General features: G+C 56.9%; 1 protein-coding gene across 1 annotated transcript in view; it reads right to left on the bottom strand.

The window, feature by feature from the left end:
- PLXNA4 (plexin A4) overlaps positions 1-12,149 on the bottom strand; it is a 422,724-nt gene that overhangs the window by 21,482 nt on the left and 389,093 nt on the right. Inside the window, exons 25-26 of the mRNA XM_045864250.3 lie at positions 11,946-12,105; positions 498-601 (exon numbers count right to left, since the gene is read on the bottom strand). Coding sequence (XP_045720206.1) covers positions 498-601; positions 11,946-12,105 — 264 coding nt within the window. The remainder of the gene's footprint in view (positions 1-497; positions 602-11,945; positions 12,106-12,149) is intronic.

The raw sequence follows: 12,149 nt of genomic DNA, 5'->3' as shown, positions 1-12,149 counted from the left end.
GCCACCTCAGGAAATAAGGACAATCAGAATTCACTTGGACCTCAGGGGCAATCACAGAGGACCGGGGGACTTTGGAGGCTGTTGGCTTGGCTTTGACGAAACAAGACAGACCTGAACACTGAGTAGTAGCCTACGCTGAGGCTCCCTCCTGGAGGAGCTCTGGCAAGAGCTTCTCACCAGCACCCTCCTTCCCCATGCTTCCCTGGCAGGGCACCCGGCCTCACACCCCAGGGATCATCCAAGAAAGGGCCTTTTCTTGGGGACTTGTCCACACCCTGCTGGAAGCATGCATGTTGGGATCCTATCTCCAAAAAGGTTAGGGTCTCCTGGCTGGGGGACATCAAGTTTCCCTGGGTCACTAAGGGATCAGAAGTGCTGGCGGACAGGGGGATGTACAGCTTGGTGTCCAGCCTCTGGGGGAGCCTGTTATTCAAGGCCCGAGGCTTGGAGGGAACTGCGGGTTAGTGAGCCCCACCCCTCCTGCGCAGTCACCCCACCTGGTAATGGGCCAGGGTGTTCAGTCTCTTCCAGTCATTCTCAATTTTGGTGGTGATGTCCTCATCCTGCAGGATCATCCTTGCCCCGCTTCCTTGTCGCCACTCTGCAGGGAGAGCAGTTGCATCTCAGAGAGGCCCTTGGGCCCCTCTTGCAGGGATCCCGAGGGCCCCAGGGTGGGCGGCTACACGGTACCATCTGGAGCGTGCATCCATGGACAGACAGGTGCAGGCAGATGCTCCCTGAGGAGCAGGGAGAGGCTCTCAGTGCAGAGGGGTCCTGAATTCCTGCTCTGGCCCTCATCCCAACTAACTATGGGACAAAAGCGGGATAACATCACCTGTCCTCCCCTGCCCACCTGTCCCCGTGAGTGGCCACATTGGTGAGTAGATGCTTAGTGAGTACTGGCTGAATGGATAGGGCAGGCCAAAGTAGCAGCATCACCACCACAGGCTCGTGGGCTTGACTGCAAGGTCGTGGAGCTGATGAGACCAAGCCTGCAGGCTCAGTCTGGGTGCACCCTGGTCCAGTTCCAGGGGCGCGTCCTGCACCCGAAAGCCGGCAGGTCGGTCACCCTTGGCAGGGAGGCTGAGTGAACATGTGTGCAGAGGTCAGCAAAACCCGTTCTCATGCCCAGGGTCAGCCCATCCCCACGGAGCTGATGTGGATAGCGGCATCTCGCTGATCTATCCAACACCTAATTTCATGCTACAGGTATGTACTTCTAGCCGTACGTTCTCCTCAAGGGCCCAGACGCCCACGATGCACAGGCTCTCTGCTGGATCCCACGTGGGGACGCAGGAGACTGTTCCTCATCGACCACATTGCCGTCACCCCCCGTGGTACAAATCACATGGAGATGAAGACGCGCACACTCCGGTCTTCAGATACACGCACATGGAGCCCCAGGTGCACGCCAGGCACACACCCGCGCTCCAGTGCACGTGCACGTGCACACCCACACACGCACATATGTTCACATGCGCACACCAGAAAAGAAAAACAGCCTTTTAAATTCAAACGCATTCCCATGTGTTGCAGCCAGAAAGCCCCGAACCCGGCCTCCAGGCAATCGGCGCAGACATCGCTGCTTCTGAGCTGTGCGGGAGCCCCGGGATTCACAGAGCGCAGTGGGGTGCTGGCCCGAGTCAGCCGACATCCTCGCCTCGCCCCGCCGTGTACGGTTCCTGTGGCTGAGCTGTGGGCCCGCCACCAGCCACCTCTGCAGCACGGAGGGCCCCGAAGCCTCCCTGCCTTGTGCCCGTGGCAGGTCCAAGTGCTACTGATGGGGACCAGGCCCAGGAAGGGAGCTGCTTGCCCTGAACAGCAGCAGAAATGCTCGCAACTCCCCAGTCCCTGCTCCATTCCCGCGCTTGCCTGCTTTCTGGTCCGAAGCTTCCCGCGGTGCCGGGCCGTCCCAGGAACGAAAACACACAGATACCACGCGTGTTCACGGCAGCAAAGGGGCCTCACTAGGTGCATGGGGACTGCCGGTCATTCAGTCCCGGGGACGGCACGGCTGAAGTCGATCGCGCTGCTTAGGGCCCGGGGGCAGGTCGGGTAGGACACTAAGGGCGGCACAGAGGCGGCAGGGTTGGGTTTGTTGGGTCTTTTGCTTTTGTTTTTCATTTTCTGTAGGTATGTAGGGATGCAGGGCTTTGTGAGTGGCGGGGCCAAAGTCGTGGCACATCTGTCAGCTGATACGCGGTAAGTCCGACTCCTGGAGGCCAGCCTGGAGCCAAGGAATAGGGCAGCGGCGCGCTTTAGCCCGGTCCCACAGCAGGCCCTAGAAGATGAAGCCTCTTGGGTCTCCCCCGCTTGCCGGTGAAGCACCAGGGCCGTTAAGTCAAAGGCTGCGTGGTGGGGGTGGTACAGACAGCGTGGGTGCACAGCAGGCCATGCTCTGCACTCCCCACATGGGGGCTGGAGGAGAAGCAGGGAAGAGCTCTGGGTGTTTCGTCCACGGGCTGGGCCCGAGGGAGAAGGAAGTCTCCTCCACTGAAGTGGCTGTGGGCTTGTCAGGACTGGTTGGGACCACCTTTCTGGTTTAGTAGCCGCCCTGGTCCGCTTGCTGTTGGGAGTTGTAGCACAACTCAGTGGGACCTGAACAAGCCACATCGCCGGGTGGACTGAGCAGTGACAGCGGGTGACTGATTCTGGACCCCGATGTAAGGCTGCCCTGTTGCACAACTCCCCTGAAATTGTGCAGTGCGCGGCCTGTGTGGCTGTCCTCGGCAGCCTTGGTTCTGAGTCATGTCCGATAATTATGTAAGCAAGTGAAAATCAGTCTGTTTCTCTGGCCCCAACTGAAAAAAGTAGGGCAGAGTATGGCCATGCTTCCCCCAGGGCAGTCAAGGAATGCTGGCTTGTCCTTGAGAGTACAAAAATTTGATGCTGCTAGATGCCTACTGCAGGGCTGGTCCAGCACCACGGACATAGTAAGTACCTGAGTATTTATTAAAGGAATAGTGAATAAGTGAAGGAGGGAAGGAAGGAAGGAAGGAGAATGAGTGAGTGAGTGATGGTGGCCTATTTTCCAGGCAGTATAAGAGAATTTTCTGCCTGTATGTTGGTGTTCACAGTGGGCAGGCACAGAGTTGCAGGTGGAGGTAAACAGTGAACTATCCTGTTAGCAACCCAGGTCAAAGGTTGTTCTGAACTCCTCAGACACACAACCAGGCACAGCCAGTGCCAGAAGGAAGGTTGTCTTAAATTATCATCACTCATCCTTCTAATTTCATGACCAGGAAATGAAAGAAACAGGTTGGGAAGACAGATGCAGAGGTCCGCACCGCCAGGCCACTGCTCCTTCTGATAACCAGCTGAGTTCTCTTCCCCGGGGCACTTACTGGGCTCCCTCTCTGGGCAGGACACTGGACAAGGTCATCTGGAGACAGTGACAGAGGAACTCCCACGCTCTAGGTGTTCCCCGGACATGGACACGGCTCGGGGCACTGCAGTGTGGCACTTGCCACATCTGTCTGTGTGCCAGCCATGTGTCGGGATGTGGGGGAGGGTGTGAGGTGGCAGGCCTGGAGCCCTGAGCCCTAGCGGGTCCCTGCTTCCCCTCAGCTGCCTGCTTTCAGCTCTAGGAGCCCAAGAAGGCCGCCGGCAGTGTCCGTCGGGTCCCAGGAGTTTCCTTTCCATAAATCGAGTTGCACTGTTGGTGCGGACTGATGTGCAGTGAGCTCTGCAGTGGGCAGCAGGGCAGGCAGGAAACATGCTCTTCGCTGATGCCAATTTTTGCTCACCTTTTCAGGGGCCATGAGAAGAGACCTCTGGTGGGGTTCCAGCAGGCGGTGGGGGGGTGCGGGTAGCAACTATGGTCTTTTAGCTATTATCCCCCAAAGTTAGGAGTATTCCCCCAGGTACCAAGATGAGGATAATGAGCTGGAGTCAAGGAGGAGAACCCTTGGCCCTGCTTTAAGAGCTCTTGAGCCTATTACCCTTATTGCCACAGAAACACTGGCTTGCCCTGAAATATGAGAAAGGTAAACAAGTGACATTCTCAGTCCTGACGGATGGAAAGCCAGAGAGGTGGGGGCCAGCTGTTGGCAGCCCCATCCCTGGGGCCTGCAGGAAAGAAGCAAGGCCATGGGGCACTTGCTGAGATGAGCCAGGATGGAGGGGGGCGTGCAGAGTGCAGCAGGAAGGCATGGGATTCCCTGGCACCTGATAATTGGACTGGGCTAACATGGAGACTTATCCCCGAAACTCCCTCTTCTCTGCCAGGGCCCTCAGTTTGACCTGTTGGCCTGAACACACTTCCACTTCTGAGTTACACTTTCCCTCCTTTCCTGAAACCCCTCATCCAGACCAGCCATGGGCTCTGTTCTCCCCAGACTCATCATGGCATGTCTCAAGAAAACCAAAATAGTGGACATGGGCTCAGCTCTCCGGGGTGCTCTTGCTCTGCTTTGTGACCTTGTCTTGCCATGAGCCTGAGCCCGGGAGCTCTGCTGAGTCATGCCAGGGCCAGGAAGGGACAAGGTCGAGGGCCAAAGCGTCTGACTTCTCCCTGTCTCGGGAGCCGTCCATCCTTAACACAGCATCGCTGGTTCTGGCAATCTCATCCCTGCCCGGCAGTGAGGAACCCAAGAGCAGGCTGGACTGGTTGGAGGTCACCTTCAGATCTGAAGGACAGCGGCCTGGCGCGCTTGGCGGTCTGTGTGGCTGTTCGGTCAGGCCAGGAGGCCCCCCCAAGCAAGGGCGTATCTCATTTTGTGCTCCGTGTACTGTTGCATATTCAACATAGGCTTAGTTTTAATGACAGTAACGAAAATCAATAGAACCCAGCCTCCCAATCCCAAGTTCAGCACCCTTCACCAGACAGGCTCCTTCTGTCTTGCCTATAAAAACAGCACTAAAAATATCTTTTGTGTCCCCACCTTGCTATGTATGTATGAGGTGACCCCGTTAGAACAGCTGAGGGGTGAGGAGACAGCCAGGCCAAGGCCAGCGTCCTCCAGGTGAATGCCCAGCCTCCAGACAGCTTTGCCTGCCCCTGGGGCACAGAGAGAGACTGGAAACTACCTCCAGGCACCAATGATGGGGGACGCTGAGCTCAGGGACGACGGCCCCAGAGAATCCTGAGACAGGGTGCGCTCTGGACCAGGACATATGGGAAGAGGCATCTCCTGCGGCCACCGTGTGGGAAATCCAGATCCAGAAAATCTCAGAGCCCCATTACACACTCATTCCAACACCATCTGCCCAGCACCGACGGCGCACCAGGCCCTGGGCGGGTAGCGCATGGCACCTAATAAAACCAAAGCCCTGGTTCCTGAAGGGCTCCCTGGGTGGAGGGCTGGGAGGGAGCGTGACAAATCACGGGCTCAGGATTGGGGCTGGGTAGAGGGGAGAGTGAGCAGCGTCTGGGGAGTGGGGCAGGGATGGCTGTGGGGCTGAGGGCTGAGGGGCAAGCGGGGCGGGTGCTCTGGTCCAAAGGGGCCACTTACGTGATGCTTCAGGGGGCCCCATGAAAGGAGAGGCCGGAGAGGCATGTGCAAGTCAGGAGTGGGTTAAGAAAGCTCTGGCAAGCCAGGCTAAGGCATCGGGGGTGAGCTGCAGGCCAGGGAGATGGGGTGGTTGAGAAGGGGGAGCTCTTGGGGGACATGGAGGTAGGGATGGCTGCCCTTGGCCAAGGCAGAGGGGACTGGGGTGTAGATGTAGGGGTGTTCAGGAGGTAGACCACACAGTGCTTGGAAATTCTCTGGGAAGAGGGGATGGGAGCACCATGACATGTCCCCCAAGTTTTGAGAAGGTGGCTGAGGGATTAGCTGGAAGCCGGGGCATAGAGGAGGGGGGGCTTCATCTGCAGGACAGCCCTGGAAGGAGGCCCGGGCCCCAAGCACATCCCTGGCCTGTCTCCTGGAGGGTCCCCTACCTCCCAGCAGGTGCTATGCCGAGAGGCCTCCCCTCCCTGGAGCACGAACCTGCACCAGCTCTGGCCCTTGCGGTGTGAGATGCAGGCGAGGACACATGTATGCACACACACGGTCACACACTCATAGATGTATGCACACACATATTCACGCGTGCACTTCATTTTACCTTAAGGTGGGGACTCAAGGTTTGCAAACCCCGCCCCCCCTTTCCATTCTTCCTATCAGCACATCTCGTCAGACCCATCACAGAAGCTTTGGGAAGGGCTGACCTGGACAGGCAAGGGAGGAGGGATATGCTCACCAGACTGCGCGGTCCTGCTGAGCCAACCCTCCTGATCCACGCGGGACCGTCCCAGCGGATGCCTGTACTTCCGCCCCAGGCCACCTTGCCCCCCCCCGGGGCACTGCGGGCAGGCTCTCACCAGGGGCACACGCCAACCCTGCCCAGGGCCTGCTCTACCCCACAAGGACAAGATCCTGAGCAGAGGGCTGGAGGAGGAGACAGGACTGCTGGACACCTGTCGACAGGTGGGAACATGCATCAGAGCAGAACGGGGAAGGGCCGTGACAGGATCAGAGCGCCGCCGCCAACGAGGCTGGAAAATTGATCTGGGAGCAGGAGGGGGCATACCGTCTAAATATGTTTCCTTACAAAAGAAAAAAAAAAGTATTTTAGTTATTGTGAGAGCAAGTTCTCAAAGAGAAAATAACTGAACTTTGAAATGTGGTGTTCCAGAGAAGAAATTCCCAGTGGGGCTGTGCCGTCTGCACTCGAGGGGCCAAGTCTCGGTAAACTGGAAGGCGCGCGGCTCTGGCTAGTTGTTGCTCTTGGGGAAACTGGCGGGCAAAAGAAGGCTGGGCTCTGCTACTCCATAAGGAGAGAGGAGCTGGAGCTTAATGGATATTCTCGAGTATGGGACCCAGAGGCTCTGGGGTCCCTCCAGCAGTGTCAAAGAAGAGTGAAGCAGGCAGGTGGTGGGCACCGGGGAGGGGGAAAGGCGACCCTGGGATTCCCACACACGGCACCAAGAGGCAGCTGTTAGCTCTGACCTCTCTCTCTCACAGCTCCTGCCCGGCAGCCCTGTGCCCGGCTCCAGGCTCCAAGCACAAAGGACAGACACACTCACAATCCAATTTGTTACACTTCCACCTTCCGGGGAGAGAGGAAGGTGAAAGAAGAAAGAGAGAGAGAAAAAAATCTCATTATCTTTATCTGTCCTTCCCATCAGGTGCAGCGGAAAATGCAAACTGGGGAGACAGCTGCTGTGAACTTTTTATATTTCCTTCGGAAGATAGTGTATCTTTTTATTGCATGCAGGAATTACTTACTTGACAAAATATATATATAGCCTTTCATCATGACTTGAACCCTGAACGGCCAGACAGAGGGGGAGGCCGAGTTCCAGGGGCTATTGAGAGAGCATTTTGCCTTAAACCAGAGGAATCTCGGGAGGCCAAGGCTCATGGGGAGACTGTACGGGGAGGACGTGGGTGTTCTCTCCACCTTCCTGCTGTGTGACCAGGGCCCACACACTGTGCCTCTCTGAGCGGCAGATTCTCCTGCGCAGTGGAACAGACCAGCATCAGTGATGTCCTCTTTGCTGACACAGAGTCTCCTGGCTCAGAGGGAGGGGTGCCGTGCAGAGAAATGAGGAACTCGTCCTGCTCACACTGGTACCCCCATGCCTGGCACAGAGCTTGCCCAGAGGCAGGCTCTTACGATACATCGGTTGAAGAGTTTAGTGCTGCAGGGGGGTACCTAGACCCAATACCTGCAGGTGGAAAGGGACATAAACGGGTTGAGGACAGCCTCCTGCATAAAAGAGTGGGGTCCTGTCACCACTATGCTTTGAGCGCTCCCGAGGTTGTCCCTGACCCGGCGCGGCCCCCAGTGCCTGCCCTGGGGTGTCTTTCCTTCCCTAGATTCCAACAGACTGAAATGAAAGCAGGCCTTGTGTCCTTCACTTTGGCTCCTGTGCTGGTTAATTTGATGTGTCAGCTTGGCTGGGCCTAGGCATCCAGTTATGTGCTCAGACATTTCTCCGGATGTTTCTGTGAGGTTGTTCTTAGATGAGATTAACACTTCAATTGGTAGACTTTGAGTAAAGTGAATTGCCCTCCATAATGTAGGTGGGCCTCATCCGGTGAGCTGAAGGCCTGAAGAGGAGAAAAGACTGACCTCCCCTGAGCAAGAGGGAATTCTGCCTGCAGAAAGCCTTCGGACTTGGCCTGCAACACGGGCTCCTCCTTGGGTCTCCAGCCTGCCAGCCTACCTTGCAGGTTTTGAACTTGGCCGGACCCTTTGCCAGAGACTGAATGGTTGTGTCCCACCAGAACTCCTATGTTGAAATCCTAACCCCCAACGTGAAGGGATTTGGAGGTGGTGTCTTTGTGAGATCAAAGATCATGAGGGTGGAGCCCCCCTGAACAGAATTAGTGGCTATAAGAGGGACCCCCGAGACTCCCTTGTTCCTTCTGCCAGGTGAGGACACAGGAAGAAGGCACCACCTGTGAACCAGGAAGCAATCTTCACCAGACACTAAGTCTCCCAGCACCTTGATCTTGGACTTCCCAGCCTCCAGAACTGTGAGAAATTTCTGTGCAGTCTATGGTATCATGCTCCAGCAGCCCAAATGGACTAAGACTCCATAATCACGTGAGCAATTCCTTAAAATAAATCTCTCTCTCTGCACATTCTATTGGTTCTGTTTCTCTGGAGAACCCTAATACATTCCCCATCTTGGTTGCTTAACACCTGGGAAAGTCTGGTGAAAGGGTGGATGGAGGTGGGGGTAGGGAGGGGAGAGAACTTCAGTCCAAGGAGCAATGAACAGAAGTGTCTGGAATGAGGGGCCAGGCTGGGCCGGGGGCCACGGTGATGATGAAAGGCAGGAGGAGGTGTTTGGGGCTGGATTTACTTAGGACAATTACAGGGGTGGCTTAGAATGTGTTTGTTCCCTTCTGAGCTGTTCTGGGATAAGTGTCCTTGCTTTGCCAGGAGCTAACATCAGGAGCGGGAAGGCAACCTTTGCCCAATGCCCTCAGCTAGGGGAAGGGGGAACGGAAGGAGGCTGCCTGGCTCTCTTGCCCCTGTCCAAGGCATGTGGCTGAGTCCTTTCCAGGCCTATGTGCTTCATGTTCTGTCCCTTCGGCATAGATTAATTTTTGATAATAATCACACCTTACATTTGTAAACTGCTTTTAGGCTTTTAAAGCACTATCGCCTACATGATGGGAAAAACTTGCCTTGCTTCTTTCTCCCCCTGGGGGCCACGAGGCTGAGTTCAACCATGTGGAAACAGCATTTGGGTCTCAGAGGAGGCCCCGTTTCCTTGTTATGCAATCTGGCTTTGGTAGAAAGAAGGCCAGAGATTGGGGAGCAGCTCCAAGCTCTGGATCTAATAGAAAAGAGGACATTCCTCAGAAGAGCATCCACCACGGGAGGCCTTTATGACGAGTTCAGCACAGCACTCCTTCCCCAGTAGGATGGGGCCCTGAGGCCCTGACTGCGTCTTTGGTTCCCCCCCTCATCTGTCCCTGCTGTCGGAGGCCTCGTCCCTCCAGGGTAGTCCCTGGGTCCTCCTCTGGGACAGGTGCCCCTGTGGTCTCGGGGGAGCTGAGATGCTGGCAGCCGTGGTGAGCAGTGCATCACGGGACACGCAGCCCCTGCTGGGAGGCAGGCGGCCTCTCCCTGGCTGGAGCAGCCTGGAGCTCGAGAGCGTGCAGCCCCGCTCGGGCTCCTTCCCTTGGGGGAAGGCAGGGAGTACCCCCGCTGCTCTGAGGCTGCCCCTTCCGCTGCGAATGATTCACCGCTATGGCCGTGGGGTGCCTTCCATCTTTTCATTCACCATCTGCTGGGTGGGCTTGCACCCCTAGACCTTAAAGGGAGCAATTTTCTAAAGCTAAGAAGCAGCCCCTTCCCCTCCCAAGCTCAGGGTGTGCAGATCCCAGGCGGGGAGGGCAATCCTGAGCAGCAGGTACGGGCCACGAAGTCTCCCTCCAGGAAATCAAGCAGGTGTGGTCCCTGAACGCGCTTCCAGAGGGCGCCCCCTTAGCTTGGGGTTGAGAGGACACGGAAGAACGTTGGCTCCCGCCCTATCTAAGATCCAGGAAGAGTTGAGACCACCACAGGCTGGAGTGTTCTTCACCACCATCTGCCCTTTTCTGGTAAGGAAGAGAAGGCATTCTGGTGCAAAAACTCCATCTCCATGCTTCAGGTGGAGGCTGACGAGGCCACCTGCCGCTCTCCCTCCTGGGGAGTCACCCCATTCCCGAGCAAGAGAAGCAATGGTCCGATATGCACCTGCACACAGGAGCTCTTCCTGTGTTCTAGCACCATCTTTCCAAACCCACCTTCCCCACGAAGGTTTTTCCTCTTGGCCCCGCTATGCCAGGTTATCCCCCTGCCCACTGTGCAGAGAAGGATGCTGAGAAGCCGAGGGTGCACACTGATGTGACTCTCACACACAGACAGAGGGACTGGGGAGCTACCCGGCTACCCCCCATGAGCTCAGCTTTCCCGGGGAAGCCCGTTATGGAACAACCCGCTTAGTTGTTTGGGGGTGGGGAACGCAGGAGTCTTCCTTCCTGGTAGCCCTGTCCCCTCGCACTGGTTCTGCAACAGGAGGCTTCCCCACGTCGGTCTGTGGGATCTTCCTGGCAGCAGATCACCCACATGCAGACACGAGCGTTCCCTCCGACCCGAGTGCCCGGTGCTCTGGGATGCGCAGGTGGACGCACTCTCCCCCCGACCCCTCCCCTGACTCTCACACAGGTCTCCTCCTTGTCCCAGACGCAGCACACGCAGGGCCACCTCCCAGGGGAAGGAGAGCATGCGCTCGCCCAGTCTCTCTCCCCGGGCGTCAGAGCCCTGGGCGTGAGGGGCCGCCAGGGGCCGAGCAAGAGGCGGGGCGGTTAAAGGGAGCAGGAAGAGTTGAGGTGGGTTAGCAGAACTTCCCGATCCTGAGTCTTCAGGCATCAGAATCTGGGGGGAAGTGGGCGGCGCAGCAGGAGGGGATGAAGATTCCCTTTGGATGTTAAAAATAGGGTAGATGCTCATCTGTCTTGGATGGCTTAGCTGAAGGCAGCTTAGAGGCCCGATGGATGGATTAGGGGCCCCTGGAGGTCCTCCCACCCCTCCGTTGCCACAAATCTCCAGACACAAGCATATACACATCAACGCTTTCTCTCTGCGCCCGGATCAACAAACAGACACATGCCGTCTCCTTACCAGCGTTCTTCTCCAAGCAGTAGTGACAGTGGCCAAAGCTAAGTGAGTGGGTGCTAGGGGCCAGGCAGTGCGTCGAGAGGCTTTTACACGCCTCATCTTGTTTCTTTCTCACAATGAGGTCCACACTACTATTATCTCTGTCATCGAGGTAAAGACACTAAGGCACAGAGAAGGTAAGTAACTGGACCAAGGTCACACAGCTGGGACTTCACAGTGTCAGGACTCAAATCCAGGTGTGACGCCGAGCCACAATGCCACACGGCCTCTCTTCAGCCTGGCCCCTTTGGAGCTCGGAGCTCCCCACTAGGATTTCCCCAGGACAGTGTCTCATTAAACACTCAGGCCAACCTTAACCGGATCTAAGTACAGCTGGCCCTAAGTGGCGTGCCCTTGTTTATACAGGCTATGTGATCTATTCATGGAACATTCGAATAAAATGTCATCCTGCTCCCCAGCAGGCTGTCCTCTCTCATTTTTCTCTCTTCTTTCTCTCCATCCTCCATCACTGACCCAGATCCCTCCTGCCTTAGGTTGTCAGCAAAAATGACACGCACAGAACAGAGGGGAAGGGAAGAGCTCGGGGGCTAACAATGGTGGTGGCGGGACCTTGGACCACACAGACTCAGCCTGAATCCCCTTCACGCAGAGAGGACACCCCCTGGCTACTCCAAAGCCCCCCGAGGTGGTGGTGCGGCCAGCCGACGGAGTCCCCTCTCTGCCTAGCGCTCACTAACAGCCATGGAGGCAGGCTTCCCTGCCCCCTGGCTCCACTGGTCCGTAGAAGGTGCTTCTGACCAGTCCCGGGGCAGCCCCTGGCTGGGCAGCCTACTCACCCAGGTCCATATCTGCAGCCTTGGGCCGGTGGGAGCAGGGCACATTCTTAAAGATGGCATCCAGAATCTTCTCCTTGACCTGAGTAATGGTGTCGCAGTTGAGGATCTTCACTGGGACCTCGGGGCTGTTGGCACTGTCTGGGTTGACACAGCTCAGGACCTGGAGGAAGGGGGAACGGAGGCGTGTGGGGGAGGGTGGCAGGA

This window comes from Mirounga angustirostris, unplaced genomic scaffold, assembly GCF_029215605.1.
Source record: "Mirounga angustirostris isolate CCGP_5_RB_7025 unplaced genomic scaffold, mMirAng1.0.hap1 SCAF_12, whole genome shotgun sequence".
Taxonomy (NCBI): domain Eukaryota; kingdom Metazoa; phylum Chordata; class Mammalia; order Carnivora; family Phocidae; genus Mirounga; species Mirounga angustirostris.
This window is presented reverse-complemented; position numbering and strand designations above follow the sequence as displayed.